Source organism: Podarcis erhardii (genome assembly GCF_964252035.2).
Source record: "Podarcis erhardii genome assembly, chromosome: 6".
Classification (NCBI taxonomy): domain Eukaryota; kingdom Metazoa; phylum Chordata; class Lepidosauria; order Squamata; family Lacertidae; genus Podarcis; species Podarcis erhardii.
The window spans coordinates 49,095,340-49,115,913 of record NC_138510.1 but is presented as its reverse complement, the minus strand read 5'-3'; the positions used below and the strand labels follow the sequence as shown (position 1 = coordinate 49,115,913).

Sequence of the window (20,574 nt, the reverse complement as noted above, 5' to 3'; positions counted from 1 at the left end):
CTTATTCAGTCATCATTTCTCCTTGCATCACAGGAGCGAAATTAGCCGAGGTAGGGAAGATCTCTACATTTCTCTGGAAAGCAACAGGAGACAGAGGATGCAGTAGAACACAGCATTATGTGAACCATTTTGCAGGGAAGCTGATAACATACACAATGCCTATTTATGCCGCAAGTAAAGGAATTTGGCATCTACAATAGCATCTGTAAAATCCTTCAGAATCCTTAAAATTTCTTACCTAAAAAGAAAAAGAAAAAGCAAGTTTCTAGTCCTCATAATACTGATTGACTTAAGAGTAGTTATGGATTTGCTGGTGAGCCAGAAACCAGAGGTAAAATTGGTTGAGGATTTCACTTATTTTTACAAACTTTCTTGCCCCTCTCTTGTTACTTTTCAGTTGCTCTAAATCAGTTTCTCCTCTTTCCCAATTCTATATTCAGCAAGAGAGGGAAAGAAATAAAACAGATTTAAACCTATTTTAACAAAGCAACAATATTTATCCACTTCAGTATTTGTAGGCGTTTTCTCGGTTTGATTTTGTGTGTGTGGAAAAATCAGTGCAGTGTAGTACAGAAAGTAAAGACGTTGGTTCAGATCTCCTCACTTAGCCTTGATGACCCTTGCCTTGTCTTTCCTTCTCTCCCACCACTCTATGCCACCGAGTTATTGTAAGGAAAAGAAAGGATAGCCTTTCCTCCACGTATAGGTCCAGTGCCGAGGAAGAGTAGGACAGAAACCTGTAAATGGCTATCTCTTGTTTATTCACCTCTCAGATGAAGTTCTGGTGGCTTTTGAAAATCTCTGGATCTGACTACTAAAATCATTCCAACATAGTTATCAGTGGAAAAAGAAATTGTGCTTTCAGCTGAGTACAGACAGTTATTTATCTAGAAGAACAGGACCTATTCTTCTTTACCACTATTGCAGTACTAGCCCTAGTCCAGCATTGAAAACTCATGGAAGAGCTGCAGGATGCACCAGTCAGGGAACTAGACAATGAATTTACTGTCCCCCTTGGAACAAGAACATTCCTAGGAAACTCTTTACTCCACACAGAAGCAACTAAGCCCAGTGCCACCTAGTGGCTACCCTTTATAATGACACTATCCACATGACAACCATACAAATCTAAAGGGTGCATGGGAAATGCCTCTCTGCAAGTCAAAAAGACACCTGAAGTGGTTAAAGTAGACTGCTGCAATCAATTTCTAGTGTAGTCAGTTTCACATCTAAGAAAAATCTGTATTTTTTCTTCTTTCCAATGAGGATACTCAACTCCCATTCAAAAACAAACCCTTCAATCTTTAAATTTCCCAAATGCTCTGGACATGGAAAAAGAAAGGATGTGTTATTTATCATGGATTCTACTCACTAAGCATCCCTATCAGTCACACATCTATCTACTGCATCTATCTAATACTAACATTTTTGCGGGTTGCTGACCTCTCTGTAAGCCAGCTTGGAGTAAGCGCACTACTACTCAGCAACCTACTAAACTAGTTTGAGCAGGGACTATGATGGGACACAGATTAATGGGTGGCATCCAAATAAATTGTAAGTGTCACAGAACCTCCTCTCTCCTTCCACAGATTTGCTTGGTGGGTCCTCTAAACCAGGGGTCAGCAAACTTTTTCAGCAGGGGGCTGGTCTACTGTCCCTCAGACCTTGTGAAAGGCCGGGCTATATTTGGAAGAAAAAAGAAAAATAATGAATTCCTATGCCCCACAAATAACCCAGAGATGCATTTTTAAAAGCAGCACACATTCTACGCATGTAAAAACATGCTGATTCCCAGACCGTCCGCGGGCTGGATTTAGAAGGTGATTGGGCCGCATCAGGCCCCCAGGCCTTAGTTTGCCCACCCATGCTCTAAACCAGTGGTTCTCAACCTGTGCGTCCCCAGATGTTGTTGGACTACAACTCCCATCATCCCTGAGCTCTGGCCTTGCTAGCTAGGGGTGATGGGAGTTGTAGTTCAACATCTGGAGACCCACAGGTTGAGAAAGGCTGCAAACCCTCTGGAGTAGATTAGGGGATGGTGTAGCAGGCATGTGGTGGAAGATGAGGGAGGGGGAGTTCTGTTACACACGCATAATGACTTAGCTGGATTCAACCAAATATATACCACAAGCAATTGCATGCCTACAATATCACTTTCGGGTCTTTATTACCTATTGTCAGCACAGAGTCTTAGAAAAGGCAGAAATCATCCGTCAAAGAGATATGAAATGTTGGGATGTCCATTTGTTCTCTTACATTAATATCACAACCTTTCTTCTGTCATGGAACCCAAGGCAGTAAATGCATGGCGCCTTCCAGGCAATGCCCAGACCTACACCTTCAGACCATGTCATATGTTGGTATAATGTATACAGTGCCACCTGCGGTTGGTGCAGAAGAAATGAGGGCTCCCAAAAACCTTTCATGCAGCTGATAGCCAGCATAGCAATAAATAATCAACGAGATAACAGTATTTTATGAACCGGGCTGCAAAAGAGATCGAAGTAGAAACAGAAGGCAAGGACAAAGAAAACCAGCCCAAAGTCAGCTCTCCCTCAGAGCAAACTCTCTCGACACTTTATTAGAACCATACTAACAATCATCAGGAAAGGAGAAAAACATGCAACATACCGCCACTAGAAGAGGAAATGATTGAGAGAACTTGGAGACCATGCCCAGGGCTGCTGGTCTCTACTCCACATGGTGGCATTTTCAGGACAGGACAGAGTATATTTTTGGCATTCCCTTCATTGAGCATCACTAACCACACCACTTCTCACACTGAGCTCTTGTACAGATTCCACACCTGCTCTTTTCTCACCCCTACTCAAAACAAATGTGTGGGGGAATCATAGGCCACAAAATGCAAAGCTAGTACAAGCTGAGACTGACCCTTCCCCTTCTTCCAATCACAAGTTCTGCTGGTCCCCAGTCATCTGCTTGAAGTCTGTTTTGTGGGGGCTCCATCACAGAGGAGGGATGTGTCATGTCTAATACGCAGCTAGGAGTCTGAGAGAGTTAGTCATACGGGATAACTGTGGTTTCAATGCATCGGGTGTATCCAAAAAAAGTAGAAAACCCACAAGGGTGTGAAATATCCTGCACCTGCTGTCTGTTCAGCTGCTCCCAACAGCCCTCTCCTGTGCTGTGCCAAATGTAGTGCTACGAGGCTACCCTATATATTATCTCTCTTATACATAGATTTATAGATAAATACAGAGAGAAACAAACTCACAGGAACTTGGGCCATGTGGAAAGTGATTTGCATGATCAATGGTATACAATTACCATTTCTTTTCCTGGAACTATTACTGAGGCCTTTATTCCTGCTTCTAGTATCCGTCTACATAGAATATTTCCCATGTCTGAAGCAGCATTCTTTAGGCCTTGCCCACGGCTTAGACACAAAGGTCAGGTCTTCAGCTGGTTTGCACCACACAATGTCAATTTATACTGGCTGGCCAATTTATACCTTGGACAAATCTTTAAGAAATTAGAAAATATCCCTATAAGACACAAATGTGATACAAGATACACGTATCCCAACTTGGGGAGATATGGAGGGTTGATCTGTTTGTACACTCAAGGGCTACAGTGACTGATTCTGGGACTTGCTGTAATGGTCAGTTATGGAAAACACTACCATGCCAGAAGCTGAATCCTAAGCCTACTATTATGGAGTAGTAGCTTGTGGCCAGAAACATGGTGTGAATGGTGATGTTCGGTGAGTGGTTTTTAAAAAAGAATCACTGGGAAAAGTCCTCCTAAAAGACAGTTGGACTGAAAACTGGAGAAAAACTGCCCTCCTACTAGCTAGTCAGCTTTCTTTTTGTATTGTACCAGCCCTTATGCTGCAAGAAAATCTGGACACTGCAACACAAGGGATGATTGTATGCTTCAGTCTTTGTGGCTTGACTGCAGACATGCCAAAGGATTCCATAAAGGCTGCTGTTCTGTAATGCTGGGGCAATGGCAATAATTAAACTAGGGAAGAAGAAAATTACAAAATGTACAAAGAGGGTCTTCTTAGCGTAGAGGTCCCACACCTCATGAAGCACCATTTTCCTTCTGCAGGAGAGAATTCCTCTCTCTCAGCACAAGGAGGAGAAAGAGAATAAGGAAATAAGAGAAAGTCAAAGACCTAACAAGGTCTGATATGAAAGATTTAATCAGCATAGAAGAACTCACCCTGCAACCGGCTGCACCCCAACCTCCCAAAAAACTAGTTTTCCCCATCCAATATTAGACACATGGAAGCACAGGGATTTAAAGATTTGGGGTGCTTCTTTTCTATTTATTCATATAAGTTTTAGAAAATAGGCAACTAGTAGAGTTTGGAGTAAATGGCAGGCCAGGCTCCAGTCCCTTGTTTATGTCAACGGCATGATCAAGAGAGGGAAGAAAATATGACAGCTCTCTTCACCTGAAAGTATCTGCTTCATATACGCAATAACAAAGAGTTTCTATGATTAAAAAATGTCAGATTTAATACTGTCCTAAACTGGTGGTCCCATCATTTGCTAGAGGGACATCCAGGGATACTGGAACCTTCCTTAAAGATTCTCATCTTCACTTGGAGGCCTGGGATGCCTCAAGCCTCCATCAGAAATCTACAAGCAGCTGCCTACTGCCACACTGGAGTTAAAATGGGCATTGGCCCGAGATAGTGGCATACATGAATTCACTGACAAACAATCCACACCACAAACTTGACAGCTCATCTGTTCCTGTTACCAGAGTGTTCAGAGGCCAGAACTAAGGTCATTAACCACACTATTCTCAACAAAACAACAAGTTGTACAGAATTCCACCCTTCCCCTGCATCTTTGTCAACCAGAAACGAATGCCCCAAGCCTCTTGGGCCCAAGTTTTATATCAAACTATCCTAGAAGCTGAGAAAAATTCCTCTAGGTTTTCATATTTAAAAGTTTGCATTTTAAAAATAGAACAGGACCTCAGAAGACACTGAAACAGGTAATCAGGGTTTACATCCTCTGTGTGAGGAAGGGTTTGCCTCCACTATACACAAAAAAACACAGGGAAATGGAGACCAAAAGCTGCCGATCAGCTCATGCTGGTGGGAGTCAGCACTTGTGGCTCAATATGGACATAGTATACATCTGTGCATGACCTGAGAGGAAAAAAATAAAGGCACCCAAACTTTGCTGCTCAAGAGTGAACAACCCATCTGTGGGCAAACGGCAGCTCCAGCTTTCATCCAACTGAATTTAAGAGAAGCAGAGAGATATTTAGCACATTCATACCCCACTATGCAACAGAGAGAAACACAACACACTCCTTCCTTCAATTGTATGAAAGTAAAAATATTCCCTTTGTATTTCTCCTTTATTTTGTTGCTAAGCCAGGTGGCATATTGCCGCTTCTGCTTCTATTATGGCTGCAGAGTCGAAGGTGTACTTACTCTCAAAGGTGCTTAGATGTCCCAGGTTCTGTAGCACTAATGCCTTGGTTATCTCTTTGCTGTTATCCAAATCTACCTGCATTTCTCATTATAAAGTGGTCAAAATGGGAAGGAACAATGCCACACACCCTAGGACTGGTAGTAGCCAATGTTACAATGCACAATAATATATGTTTGTAAAAAAAAAAATCTGAAGGCAGAAGAGTTTTTTTTTTTGTAACCATGTACAGTTTGTGTATCTAGGACCACAAGAGGACCCCCTGATTTCAGCCAGAGGAAGGCATTCCAGAATAGTCAGGAGAGAGAGATGCCAGTATGACTATTGGACAGCAGCAACAATTGGCAGAGAAGGCGTATTTCCTGCCCTGCTGTGAAATGGGATGAGCATGTCCATGAGACAAGGCACTGTTCCTGGTGGGGGAAGAGGAGGCTTCAGGAGTGAAGGAAGAGAGGTTCCTTATTGCTTATCAACAGCTCCTTGTTCAGCAGAGCTTTCCTTGTTGGTGGTCTGAGCATGCCAAGGGGTCTCTTTAAAAACAAACCAGCAGTTTCCAGCCCACAGTATAAAGTTGACAAAACCAAACAGCTGAGAAAGAAAGAGAGAAGTGCAGAGTTAATGTAGAAACACTTGTAGCCGAGCTATCTGAGCAGACTGTATGTTGTAGAGGAGTGCAACCACTCTGGGCTGGAGCCAAATAATGAGGCAAATTGGGTTGATATGGAGCTCTTTTAACCCTTTCGGAATCAAACTGCGATAGCAATAAAATGCCCTAAGCTGGATCAGTGTGTTACAAAACCTCATGTTGCTCTGTTTTTCAGTGCCCTATATGCCTATGTTTGTCTATGTTTCTCTACTCTAGGGTCCTTGGGCTTTGCAAGAAGCGAGTTTGTCTAAATGCTGACCTTGGAGCACTGAAGAGCTGTGGATGTTTTTGGTGGTTTTGTTGTTGTTAAAGCAGAACAGTGGATTTTTAAAAAGTAAGTTAGACTCTGTTTCACACACACGTCTGCTGCTCTGTTTGTGGCGGGGGGGGGGGGGAGTAATCTGGAGCTCCTCAGCACTCTGCAGGAAGTATTAAGGACAGCCTCACCTTCTACCTCCTATTGGAGGACATAACATCCTAACACAAACAAGCACTGGGAAAGCCAAGCTGGCCAGTGTGAAGATGCTAACATTTTCATCAATGTACAAGCAAGAATATACACCATTTGGCCACCTTTTCATTATTTTAAGGTATGAAAGAACAAGAGACAAAATCACCTCCCACCCTCAAAAGATAACTAGATTTTGGTGTTTTAGCTGGCCTTATAAAAGCATTGCCCTAGTATGGCGTATGCAGGAAAGTGAAACCCTTTTACTTTCCCTATAAAGGCTCCTGGGCCTGCAGTTTGGTAGACTTAATCCACTCTGGAGGGGCTCCTGTGCTTTCATCTGCTTCTGCAAAAAGGGGAAAAAAGTTTATAGCCATTTTCAGATTTCCCATAAGAGTGAATGGGGAACACAGAGCTCCATTTTATACAGAGCAGCATAAAACCCGAATGACAGTTTGAAGTGGATAGAGAGAATCAAAAACAGATCCTAATTGTTTTTATAAGCAGATACAAAGCAAATCTTAAGGCCCATGCAAAAACTTAGTATGCTCACGTGTTCTTCCTTAATGCCCTTTAATTTTCTTTTGTCTACTTCATCACTTTGATCAACAAAGAATAAAAAGTCAAATTTTCACTAGTTTTCAGTAAGTATTTGTGAACAGTGGTGACTGGTGATTCTCATCCACATTTGTGAAGGCAAGGACCAAATGAGGTCAATAGTTATTTTAGAATCAATTAATCCATTAAAAAATGGCCTTGAACAGATGCCCTGTCTGTTTGTCTGCTCTTCAGGGGCTGAAATCTGTAGTTAGGTCATCACTAAGTTGCATATATTTTAGGCACTGCTGTACTCCATCACATATGCAATTTAAACCAGCAACCGCTGTACTAGTACTTATTTAAGTACAGATTTGACAAGACTGTTGCCAGTGCTGTAGAAAACTGTGAAATGCCCATAATTAAAAAAGAATCAGGAGCTTTATATTCAGTACATGCAGACAGGCTGTTCTTCATTGGTGTGCACATCAAGAAGGGCAAGACTTCTGAAAGATGTACTTGGGAAATAAATATACCAACTGCCTTTTTTTTTAAAAAAAAGGTTAAGATCCATTAGTTAGTAGTTGTTTGTTGTGTCATTATACATTATGAACAGAATGGAAGCTGAAAACTGCACCTACATCACTATTTGTAGCTTTAAGTTACTCAAAGGGTATGAATGTATGAAGTTATGAATGTGTATGAAACTAACCGAGCTCTATTAAAATCAGTGGAGCTACACTCTATAGGTTCCAATGCAGCTGAAGCTCTGCCATTCCCCCCCCCCCAACCACACAATATTGCTCCCCAGACAACTCTTACCACAGAGATGTTGGCCAGGCCCATAGAAGGTGTGGCCCCAGCATTGCATACAGCAGTTTTGAGTTGACACACTGACATGGCAGCAATGAGACTGGAAGGCCGCGTAGCTCCTTTCACATCTGACAGACCTTTGCCCCAAGCTGAAAATGCCACTAGCCAGAAAAAGGTAAATGAGACGGTCACACAGAAGTCCTAGGGGGAGGAAAAAACAGAGAAGACCACAATGGCTCCATCTCATAGAAGAGACTGCCCTCCCTATTCCACCCAAAAGATGCAAGCATTGAGGGCCCTCGATGTTGGGCCATTGCCCCATTCCATCTCTCAGGCCCTTCACATGGTGGGTCTACATGTGCCAAAATAGCCACATCCAATTTTTCCACAGCCACCTAAAACACTCTGAAAGGATCTGCAAGCGATATGGGGTCATCACAATTCAAGTGGCTCCATGCAACCCCAAGGGGAAGGAGTTTAATGACAGCATTAGATAGTTTTTAACTAGTCTTTGTGCCACTTAGGGGGGGCGGGAATGCTGTTCCAACTAAAGAAGGCCAAAGATTCCACCCTAAAATGAGGGGTGACCAAGGTAAAGGTTCCTGTACATTAAATACTTGGGTAGAAGCAGGAATACCAGAAGGCACAGCTTGTCATGTTACAGCACTGCAGGAAAATACTTGTACCTCGGGTTACAGACGCTTCAGGTTACATACGCTTCAGGTTACAGACTCCGCTAACCCAGAAATAGTACCTCAGGTTAAGAACTTTGCTTCAGGATGAGAACAGAAATCATGCTCCGGTGGTGCAGCAGCAGCGGGAGGCCCCATTAGCTAAAGTGGTGCTTCAGGTTAAGAACACTTTCAGGTTAAGAACAGACCTCTGGAACCAATTAAGTACATAACCTGAGGTACCACTGTATATCAGGCACCATCCAGATCCACTCAGTGCATAATATGGTTGTGTGAGCTGCTCCTCTGGATTGTCCCAAGGATAAACTGAATTAGAGAGTTTAGGGAAGCAGTGTTTAGGGAGAGAAGTGTCTCTTATCCAAGGAGCGTTTTAGACACTGGTTCTCCGGGGTTTAGGTCCTGCATCAAAGAGCAGAGGACCAAAGTGAAATCTTACCGCAAAAGGAAGCTTCTTATTTTCTTTGTAGAGTGAGTGAAACCGTAGATAGACTGCCAGAGCTGCCATGGTATACAGGAAAGAAAAAACACCCAAGGTCACAAAGAACTCAGCAGGTGCTGAAAAGTCTCCCAAGAGATGCAGCGTCCTTTTAGCAGTAGATCCTTCAATACAGTCTGGCATATCAAATGGAACCTTGTACAACCTGGTCAGGATGAAAAGGAAAGAGAAAGAAACATGTTTGGTACGACTTAGCACATCTGGTACAGAGCTACCTCTGACAAACAGGGGTGAGGGTTGAGACAGATGATAGCTTTTAAGCGAGTTAAAAGTAGTTGAGATTTATTTTGCCCTACTCTTTACTTCAGGTCAAATAGATTGTGCAAGGTTTTTGAAGCAGAACAAAACCCTGCAGCACCTGTGTATCAAAGTGAGATGAATGCACACACCAAACAGCAAACAAACCCCTTTCCAAAGTTCCTGTAGCTCTCTGGGGAAAAACACCTCAAATCAACAACCACAGCCTAGCTCCAGCCTTTCCATGATAGAATCATGTCACTCTTCTCATTGGGGAATAAAACCACATCTGCATCTTTGCTTATCCTAATCAGAACACACTTATCGTAAGGCCTGATGACAGGTGGTGCCTTCTCTATATGGCTTGCTGCGATAGTACATTTCACCCTTACTCTGATGGAGCAAACCTCTTGGGTACTGATACAGCTTTTAAAAAGATACATGTGTGGTAGAGATGCTTTGACATGACTTGAACAAGACATTTCCTTGAAAGAAAGATAAGTAGCACCTCTCTGTTTTTAATTACATACTTGAGCTTTGGGGTACACTCTGTAGGTTTCCTCTAAAAGTATTAAACCAACATCCTACCAAAACAGATACAAGGTGGAAACATCTATGAAAGACACCTCCTGTCTTGAAACTTACTGGGACTGTTCTGGCAGCTACCACTTTGCAGGATCAGAGTTTTTTCCACCTTCTGCTTTCCAAAGACTCAGCTTTCCAAAGCAGTGACTTTGCTGATGCACAGAATTGCAATTTTCATTTCATGGAGAAAATTGGTTGGGCTGGGACTTTGTACAAGTGTAGTACAAATATACATACCCCATCTTCAAAGAGACCGAATATATCAAGCGCATGGAGCGCATATTAGCTGTTTGGATGTAATTTTTGGTCACTAAGAAGAGCTATTACAGTTCTCCATCTAGCTGCTATCGGGTGGTATAACACCAGCAGCTCTCTACATTATATAAATAGCCTCTAGCCTTTTCCCACATGTGCCATTTGAACCAGGCTGGCACTGAAGTCAGACGTTCTGTAGCTTGAGCCCTCAGCAACAGCTTCCAACATAAAACTGTGTTTACTGACATTAAAATCAGGAGGTTTCCACGTTGCAGACAAGAACTATAAAGCCAATCTGCTTATCTGCAGCAGATCAAATGTTTTGCAGGTTATGTGAAGCTATTCTGCTTATTTTAATAAGCAAGAGCCCACAGAAATCATCTGATAATTTAGAGGGTAGAAAAAGGCAGCTATGATTCCACTGAAAAATGCAAACTTACCACGGGGCTTAAACAGAGAAAAAATAATGTTTCCAAGTCTGTCTAATCACTATCTTTTTATGTTTAACATACCTCTTAGAAAAGACATTGTTAAGCTCACAGGTTGTAGTTTAAGAAGGATCTAAGGACTTGTCCAGATAGTAATTTAACCATCAACACCTAAGTACCGGTATATAGGGCTCCCTGCAATGGAGGCATGGTCATGACAGAACAGGTGTGAATCCAACCCCCCCATCCAAAAGGTAGCAGGGTTCTGTGATATACTAAAACACAAATAATAATCTAGAAGTCAAGCAGCAAGAAGAGCTCAGAGAATGAGAGCAAAAGCCTCCTTCATCTAAAGTGCTTCTCAACTCATACACAACACAATTCATTATTTCAAGAGACTATTCACCAGATACTTCGTTCTGTGTTTTCTCTGTTAGAACCACTACCACTCCTCCCAATTTGTTCTTCTTGTCAAAGGCATCTCAATAGACTTCACAGTCTTGCCTCTATTTATAGCTATCAGATGTTGGCAGGGAAGCAAAGTTGCAGAGATAGAACCATGCTCATATCCTACATACACTGAGTGTAAGATTGATTTCATTCTAACTTTGGCCATGTCTGTACTCATCTGACAAGTCTTGTGGTAGATCCCTAACATACAAATCATTTAGTATTGCTAGCTTCTTACTTTTCAAGAAAGGTAATCTCCTGATTTGGCATGGCAAAAGGACCTATGAATGCCCCCCACAATCCCATCCAGTCTCTTGTTTTTTTGCAGTGGCATTGAACCCCAACACCACGTCAACTAGGACTTAGCAGAACATAGATAGTGGAAAGGGAAAGAGGAGAGCAAGCAGTAAAAAGGAAGGGAGGGGTTATTGGTTTGTGTACATTACTATCTTGTCTTTATTATGCCTTTTGTGCTTTTATCCTGTATTTTCATGCTGCGAACCGCCCTCAGATCTACAACTGAAGGGCAGTATACAAATTTAATAAATAAAATAATTTTAAAAACATATTTCACATGCTTATATATCTCTCAACAGATGACAGATGCATCAAGTCAGTTGCAGCTTTTAAGTCTGCTTTGAAGGGCATAACCCTCCTTCCCAAAACAAATCACAGAGCACTGAGAATTTACAAGCACAGTACTGTCCAGTCAGCTTTCCCTATGCACAATTAGGTCCTGCAGCAGTGATTTTGAAGGGGTGTGTGTGTGTGTAAATGACAGTCAGTGTGGGGGTTTTGCTTTGGATTAGTTCAGAAGACAAATTCCTGCTAGACTCTGATCTGCTATTCCTCTGCCCAGCAGTTATTAGCGCAGAGATTTTATTGTGTCAGGTGCACCCATTCATTTAACATTTATTAAACTCTCCAGTGGTAATGCCCTTAGAAAGCTCCTTCCTTATCATTTCAGCCCTGAGCGATCAACCCAGTATCAGTGGAAATACAATATAATGCATTTAAACCCACACACACAAAAAAGGAAGAAGGGGGAACTCAAAACACAGTTGAAACAACACTGGCTAGAGCTCCACCTGAAACAGAAGTCCAAGGCCAATGTAATCATCCAAGAAGTGTTGGTGTGTTGGGAAGAAAGCATCCTCATCTCCTCCTTGGTGGCATTGCAGCTACAAAATTGACTGCAACCAGGGAGTCTCAGGAACCTGTCCATTTTAAATAGCTATGCTTGGACAAGCGGGAAAAGGTGATACTTGCCTTAAAGGGCACCTAACGAGGGAAAACAGGGGAACTGGTTGCACTGTGGTTTAAACCATCAAGCCTCTTGAGCTTGCTAGTCATAAGGTTAGCAGTTCAAATCCGCACGATGGAGTGAGCTCCCATTGCTTTGTCCAAGCTCTTGCCAACCTAGCAGTTTGAAAGCATACCAGCACAAGCAGATGGAGAGGTACTACTGTGGTGGGAAGGTAAATGCCGTTTTTGTGTGCTCTGGCACTCATCAGTGTGTTTTGTGCACCAGAAGCAGTTTAGTCATGCTGGCCACATGACCTGGAAAAGCTGTCTGTGGACAAACGCCGGCTCCCTCAGCCTGAAAAGCGGAGATGAGTGCTGCACCCCATAGTTGAATTCAACTGGAGTTAACCATCCAGGGATCCTTTACCTTTACCTTTTTACCTGAGGGGAAATGCCTGGGACAGATGGACTCCTCTGATATGTTCTGGTGTCTTGGGGAAATGGGGCTGCCCACATTCAAAACACAACAATGAGTTAGGGGAAATTAGGATATGCCCAACAGGGAATTATGTTAAATATTAAACTAATGACCCAATTCTACAAACTCACTGCTTAGAAGCAAAAACATCCCAATTAGTAGTGTTCACTCATGAGGTTCTCTGCAGATCACCAAAAATGGCACATTAACACATTTTCTAACTTATCTTGCAATGTGACAAGAATTTCTCTTCACTGCTAACATGGCTGACAACTGATTTTGTCAAAAGCCTATGTCCAAAAAGGGAACATAAAATAGGTAAGCGTATGGCAGTCTCTTACAAGTGGATAGAAGCTGAGCCCTATGTATCTAAGGGTGCTTTCTCCCTTATATTCCCATTAACAGAACTATGTTCTACAGTATCTTCTTGATGGCAGTGTCTGTTTACCTTATGATGCTCACATAGATGAACATGTCAGAAAAACTAACAGTGTCTTTCTCTGGTTCTCTTAAACAGTATATTTAGAAACAAGTCATATTTGAACTTGCAAGGAACAGGTCTGATGCATTCTGTAACTACTTTCTTTTGTTAGCTTCCAAACAATGGGTGAGTTATAGTCCATATTAAAGCAAATATATATTCTATTTCATTGCTGATGCTTTTACTGTATTTGTTATTTGCTGTTACTAAATGTGTTGCTTTAATTAATCTGCATTTTAGTGTTTGTAAGAGTGGTGTGTAAATGCTTTGATTGGTTAAATAAATATGTTACTTCGCATTAGCAGAACGATTCTTCTGTGAGCACATTCCTACAACATTGGGGGTTGCTTAATTTAGGAAAAAGGTCGGGGAGCAGGACACACAATAGAGATGTATAAAATTAAGCATGGTGTAGAAAAAGCCGAGAGAGAGAGAGATTTCTCTCCCTCTCTCAGAATACCAGAACCCAAGAGTGGCTTGCCTGGTGGGGCAGAGGAAGAGCAATGCTGCTATGTAATGGCAGGGGTGAAAAGGCAGCAAGGTCATGGCTTGTGGACAAACCAGAAGAAGCAATTCAGGGCTCCTCCTGGTATGTCCTCACAACCCCAACCTCACCATCTCATTCCTACCGGTAAGTGGCAGCGACGCCACTGCCAGCAGGCTTCTGCAATGAAGATCTAGAACAACCAAAGGTCTAGTGGGAGATCTAGTACAAAGTAGCCCTTCCAACTCTGAGTCACCAACTTAGATAGCTTTGAAAGAGGGTTAGGCAAATTCATGGAGGATAAGGCTATCAGTTGCTTCTAGTAGCAATGGCTATATGCTACTTCCAATATCAGAGGCAATATGCCTCTAATTACCAGGTAATGGGGGTTATGAGTAGACAAGGGCAATTATGTGTGTGTCCTGCTTGGGGACTGAGTGAACAGAATTGCCCCACGAGATGGTCTTTTGGTTTGATCTAGCAGAGTTCCCCTTACATTGGAAGGACCCGAAGAACCATAAAACTAGTTGCATACACCCCAAGAGGGACTTTGTGTCTGTGTTTCCATATTGGTGCCCCTGTATGTTGCAGAGCAAACCAGTTCTGAAATCAAAGCAATTTACAAAATTGGTTTGAGGTGTTGCGTTGGGGGCGGTTGTTCAAGGTAAATTAGGGGAAAATCCTATTAAGCCCTTGGCATGCCTAACCCCAATAAACCACACAATTCTCTCTACCCCCCCAAATATGTTTTGAATCATTTCCTAAAAACCCAGAATTTTAGTGTTGGGATACTCTGGAGGTTATCCAGTACAAGCAGAAATTTTGCAACTGTTTCATTTCTTCAGGAAGCTTTTCCAAACACAGGCAATAGGAGGTGCTAGAAACAGAATCATAAGCACCATGGTGTATTTAGCTACAATGTCCAGCTCCACATAGTATCTCCTAAATCAACACTCAATAAGACCCCCATTTACCTGAAAGGATATCCAAACTGCACAGTGATAGCAGTTGTCTCTTTAGGACTCTCATTGCATTTCACAGTAGCCCCTGTTTCTGCACTGAAAGAACCACAGGCTCCAAAGGCAAATATGGCAAAGAGCTGGAGGAAAAAGCAAAGGAGTTTAGAACTAAATGTGTGCTAGTTGGTAGCAAACAGTGGCACAGGCTCTGGCATCATGCAGGACAAGAGATCTGGCATCAACTACTATGAACTATCCAAGACCTAAAAAAATCACAATCATCCAGGCTTGTCTTGCAAAACATTAAGATCAGCTCACATGCAAGCCACAATGATAAATGCCACAATCCATGTGCAATCCATGTGCAAAGCTAGCCAATTAATGGGGGGGGGGGGGAGAAACAGACAACATATTACTTTTCATTGAACTTTTCATCTTTAATATAATACAACCCAAGATAGTTAAATATGGTTTTTTCTTTTAAAAAATACACTTCTCATCTGGGTGTGTTATCAGTAACCTCCACAGTACTAAGTACCTCTCCACTACAATGACAGTAACAAATAAATGTCAAGCTGGATTATGCAGAAAACCAGGTTGTGCTAAGGTTCTTAGGTAGAACTTACTGGTTTAAAGAAAATGAATCTTGGGAGTTTATTAATTTCTACAATTATCTGGTACAACAACTGAAAGAGGTCAATTTTTATAAAAATTAAAAAGTAATTTGGTCCAAGTTCACCACCAAACTATATACCAAAGAACAGTTGTTCTCTACGTGTTAATAGTTTTTTATTATCAGTACCATTAACCCAGAGTTAAATGCAATCAGCTCAAAAGCAAATGCCAATGCATTACAAAGCAGAAGTCTGAAACTTAAAATCTCTCTAAGGGTTATTCCAGTTTAGCGTATCATGCCAACCAAGAATATACATGCACCGAGATCAGTATTTTGTTTTGCTATTAGGCCCAAGTATGTCTACATACCGACACAGGCCCATACAAAACTAGATTAGGCCTTTTAAGGTGCTTCAGCATTACAACAACAGCAAAAAGAATCAGCACTTGCCCCTGTTTTGGTGTATCGGTGCTGCATTATGACACCTAGGTGGTACCAGTGGACAACAGGCCCAGCAACAGCTCAGTTGATAGGATCAAAGCTGCTAAAATCATTGCATATAGCATTCTTGAGAATTAAATGCTCAAACATGAAAGGCACTTGCAGGCAAGGGATATAGCTTTAGCGCTAGTCACTCGTTGCACCACTACAGCTGAAGAACTTCAAAACTCGGCCGTCCAAATACAAGTGCAGGGAAAATGAAACCTATGTGAAATCTGCAAACAAATGAGGTGGGGGCCAGAGCTGCAGCTGTTCATATTTCGGACTATGATGGAAGCATAAATAAAAAATAAAAATAAATTAATAATGCATTATTATTCCACAAGGGAGCAACTATTTTCCATGACCTCTGTTTCTACACTTGTCCTGCCTTCTGAAAAGCCAAGAGGCCTGGTCTAGTGAGTTTGGGCCAGAGACACTTACAGGAAGTGATCACTATGCCATCCTACATCGCTGGTAGAAACTGAATGAAGCGTCAAGCTAAAACGTCATCGTTCAGCAGGGGTAGGCAACCTAAGGCCCGGGGGCCGGATGCGGCCCAATCGCCTTCTCAATCCGGCACGCAGACGGTCCAGGAATCAGCGTGTTTTTACATGAGTAGAATGTGTCCTTTTATTTAAAGTGCATCTCAGAGTTATTGGGGGGGGCAGCCTGGTGTTTTTACATGGGTAGAATATGTGCTTTTATTTAAAATGCATCTCGGGGTTATTTGTGGGGCATAGGAATTTGTTTATTATTATTTTTTCAAAATATAGTCTGGCCCACTACATGGTCTGAGGGACGGCGGACCAACCCACGGCTGAAAAAGGTTGCTGACCCCTGTCCTACAGTCTGTTTACTAGCCAGTCACATCAACCGACTCCTCCCTCCAGAACTATATAATCCTATCTAAGATGTACTTTCATTCAGCAGTTCATGACAGCACCACAATACTCATCGAAGTACTGTTTCCATTATTTCCAGGGGTGGAGGGGGAGCTAAGACCAAGCTGCAAGCATAATTGACTTAAGTTAACAAAGTAAGCAGCAATAGTCCAAATGCTGAACTGGTGTAGATTTGAACTACACCCAATTTGGGCCAAATATGTGGAAAAAGTATAGAAGGAAATAAGGGACTGAACTGAAAACAAAGGCATTAAGGGATATGGGACCTGTTTCTACTGAGATCCTGCCCTTTGTTTTCCAGGTCTATAAATTGGCAGGACACATAAGAAAAAGATTTTATATAGGATGGATAATGCTGCAATAGAGCAAAACACCATCTTCACCGTACCATCACCACAACAGATGGCCTGATCAAGCCATGCACAGATGCTTCCACACTCATTGGGGGTGGGGGGAGGACATGCAAAAAGAGATCCTAACACAGCACAGGAGAACTACTTATTTAATTATACCATGCTCCTTCAGGAACTATTTGTATTATTATCCAAGCCGCATAATTGGATGCTACTAAGGCTATTTATTCCATTCAAAGAATCCAAAACCCATTTTAAGATCTCAAGTCTAGTGCTTCCCTTACTCTTTTTTTTTTAAGGGGGGGGGAGCCATCAATGGATGCCTCTCTCTTTTTAAGTCACATACGTTTTTGGCCTATGCCCCAAAATGAAAACCTCTTAAGACTGATTTATACCACCATTTTCCCCCCCACAAAGAGGCAGGTAGGCGATAGAGACTTAGTGAGCTATAGAGTTGGCCAGACAACATAATGGAATGTGAAATGTAATCTGTTGCTTATAGGGAGAAGAGCCATATTCACAAAAATCGAGGTGCACACAGAAATAACCAAGTAGGCACATCGGAGAAGGCATGAACACTAATACTGCTTCACAGAAAGCAAGTCATTGTGTTGTCATTAGTCTTTGATGCTGCATTGTTCCCATGATCCACTGTTTTAACTGGCCAATTTTTTCATGAGGTCCCCACTGATGCAGGTATGGGAAGCTACCAGGTATCACTGGACACCAGCTCCCATCACTCCCAACCCACTCGGCCAGTTGTCAGAGATGATGGGAGTTGTGGTCCAGTGACACCTGGGGACAGTCTGGAGAAACAGGAAATGTTGCCTTGCCCTGCCTGCCCTTGGCACTGCCATACCTGCTGGAAGTGGTGTTGCTTCTCTGCCTGCCCTCCCACTGGTGTAGAAGCGGTGCCAGCACTGGCACCAATTTTGGGTGAGATCTCGCCAAAATTGCACAAGATCTTGCACTCTCTGTAAGATCTCTTTCAATTTCAGCCAATACCAGCATCACATCTGGTGCCTTGGTGGCTCCTGCCAGCTGAGGCAGGTGCCTCAGTCTGCCTAATAGCAGAGCCTGCTCTGTCTGGAGGGCAACATATCCCCCATCCCTGTCCTATAACAACACCTGTAGAGTCAGAACTGTGCTGGTTGGAGCTGATGGGACTTGAAGTCCAAAGCAGATGGAGGACACCAGATTGGAAAAGGTTCTCTTATGCTCTTCAGTATTTATGATGGGTCCACACTGACCTTCAACCTATCCAAGACTGCACTTTCTTACGAAATGGATGCCAGCTCATTTCTGTTTTGTTACTATCAACCCTCTGCCTTTGATTTAAGTATTGTCAGCCGTTGAGTGGGGACACGGGTGGTGCTGTGGGTTAAACCACAGAGCCTAGCACTTGCCGATCAGAAGGTTGGCGGTTTGAATCCCTGCGGGGGTGAGCTCCCGTTGCTTGGTCCCTGCTCCTGCCAACCTAGCAGCTCGAAAGCACGTCAAAGTGCAAGTAGATAAATAGGTACCACTTCAGCGGGAAGGTAAACAGCGTTTCCGTGCGCTGCTCTGGTTTGGCAGAAGCGGCTTAGTCATGCTGACCACATGACCCGGAAGCTGTCATATAAAGCGAGATGAGCGCCGCAACCTCAGAGTCGGTCATACCATCTCCTTTTGGCCAAAAGGGGGTGGGGGTGGGATCCACTTGAAAGACCTGTCATGTTGTGCCAACTTGTGCATTTAGTGAAAGTAAATGCAGGTTCCATGTGTTACAACTGTATTGTGGAGCTACTTAGGAAAAAGTACATATCTTAGAGGTTTTCTTTTCTTTTCTTGTAGGTGAGAACACGGGCTCTTCCCTTTTCAATAAGACATTTAGCTCTAAATAAGGCTCATTCATTTCTCATTCTTGCAGCGACAGAAATTTGGGCATTTTCCTGGCCACCCATTAATCCTAGGGAAATACCCCGAGCCCCTCCAACCCTTGGGCTCCAAACTGGGTACTAAATAAGACCAGGGCTTCTAAGCTCCCCTTGGGAAGCCTGAGCAGAGAGCGAATCCGTGAGCTCAGGGACAAGTTAAGGCGCGGTATGTGCAGGATCAGAACTCCAGAAAGGTTAAACCCGCCCGAGTGAAATGTGAGCGCTGCTAACGCCAGCTCCCATGCATACCCCAGTCCACGAATCCAGACTCCTTGCACATAGAAGGGCTGCCTTAGAGGGCAGGCACTCGGGCGTCTCCCTCCCGCCCTCCCTCCTAAGTCTGCCCCTGCACGCCGCCTCCGGCTCGCAGCCAGAAAGTCGGCTCGCAGGTGGGAGAACCCACCGCCGGAGAACCGACGCCCCCTTTCTTCAACTCCCCCTGATCTCCAAGGGCCTGGTCTCTCAGCGCGTTTGCTGGACGGCAGCGTCACCTTCCTCTCACTCGCACCCCCACCCCCCACCCCCCCAAAAAAAGTTGCACGGGAGGCCGAACTTACCCACTCCAGCACCTTGATGAATCCCAGGGGCTCCTCCAAGCGGCCCCAACGCAGCCCCAAGAGCAGCTGGGCCTGGCGAGGGAAGCAAAAAAAGGGGGGAGGGGAGGAGGGAGAAACAAGGGCAGGGAGTTCAGGTCAGCCAGGAGGGAAAGCCCAAAGAAGAGGAGGAGGGGAAGGGGCGTCGGAAAGAGGAGAGAGAACAATGCGGGGGAGGGAGAGAACGGAAGAGCGACGGGGAGAGAAAGTAGCCAAGAAAGGGCGCCCTACCACCGGGCTCTGGGACTCCTTGTCCGCCGCCGCCGCCGCCGCCGCCCCCCTCTGGGCTCTGGGCTCCGACATTCTCGGCGAGGAGCTGCTGCTGCTGGTCGTCTGCACGGCAGTGGCTGCGGGGAGCGCGGCTTCCTTGCTTCTCCGCCGCGCGGACGGAGGAGTGGTCCAGGCGAGGGGAGCCGGGGCTGCTGCTGCTGCTGCTGCTCCCTCCTCCGCGGAGCTGCGGGGAAAAAAGCCCCGTCGAAAGTCCTGTCAAACTCGCAAGTGGAGGCGCGGGTGGGGGGGGGAGAGGGAGCGCGTCACGCGGCGGCGGGCGCACATGGAGCTTGGCGCCTCCCCCCCCCCCCCGCGGCTGTAGGCGGATCCTCTTGCCTGGCGGCTCCGCCTTCCCCCTCGAAGGGACGGGCGGCGAAGGCGATCCGGACCTGCTCTTAAGTCTTTCTTAAGCGGCCTCGCTCGTCTCGAGGGTTGGGACGTGCCAGTGGGGCTTCTGGACTGACAGCGCAATCCTAGCCATATTTGTGCAGGTGTAAGCCCTGCATAGGGGGCTGGACTAGATGACCCTGTGGGCCCTTCCAGCTCTAGTAAAATCAGTCCGTGCTGAATCAGTGCTTTAGGTAACGAGGGGTTAGGATCGCTGCCTCAGTGCGGGCACAGAAAGACCACCAAACTTTGATGAAGTTTTGAAAGCCTGGTTGTTTCAGTTGAGCTGTAGCACTAATAAAGAGAAAAAGGTGGCTAATATCTACTAAACTAAACTAAACTAAACTAAACTAAACTAAACTAAACTAAACTAAACTAAACTAAACTAAACTAAACTAAA

General features: G+C 44.0%; 1 protein-coding gene across 1 annotated transcript; it reads right to left on the bottom strand.

The window, feature by feature from the left end:
• Positions 1 to 2,538: 2,538 nt before the first annotated feature.
• SYPL2 (synaptophysin like 2) lies at positions 2,539 to 20,064 on the bottom strand. The gene is given in 8 exon segments (XM_081866431.1): positions 2,539 to 6,008; positions 7,874 to 8,065; positions 8,993 to 9,197; positions 14,670 to 14,794; positions 19,482 to 19,553; positions 19,749 to 19,773; positions 19,775 to 19,799; positions 19,802 to 20,064. Coding segments are annotated over 8 exon segments (792 nt in total). The 5' UTR covers positions 19,821 to 20,064; the 3' UTR covers positions 2,539 to 5,879.
• Positions 20,065 to 20,574: the final 510 nt, after the last annotated feature.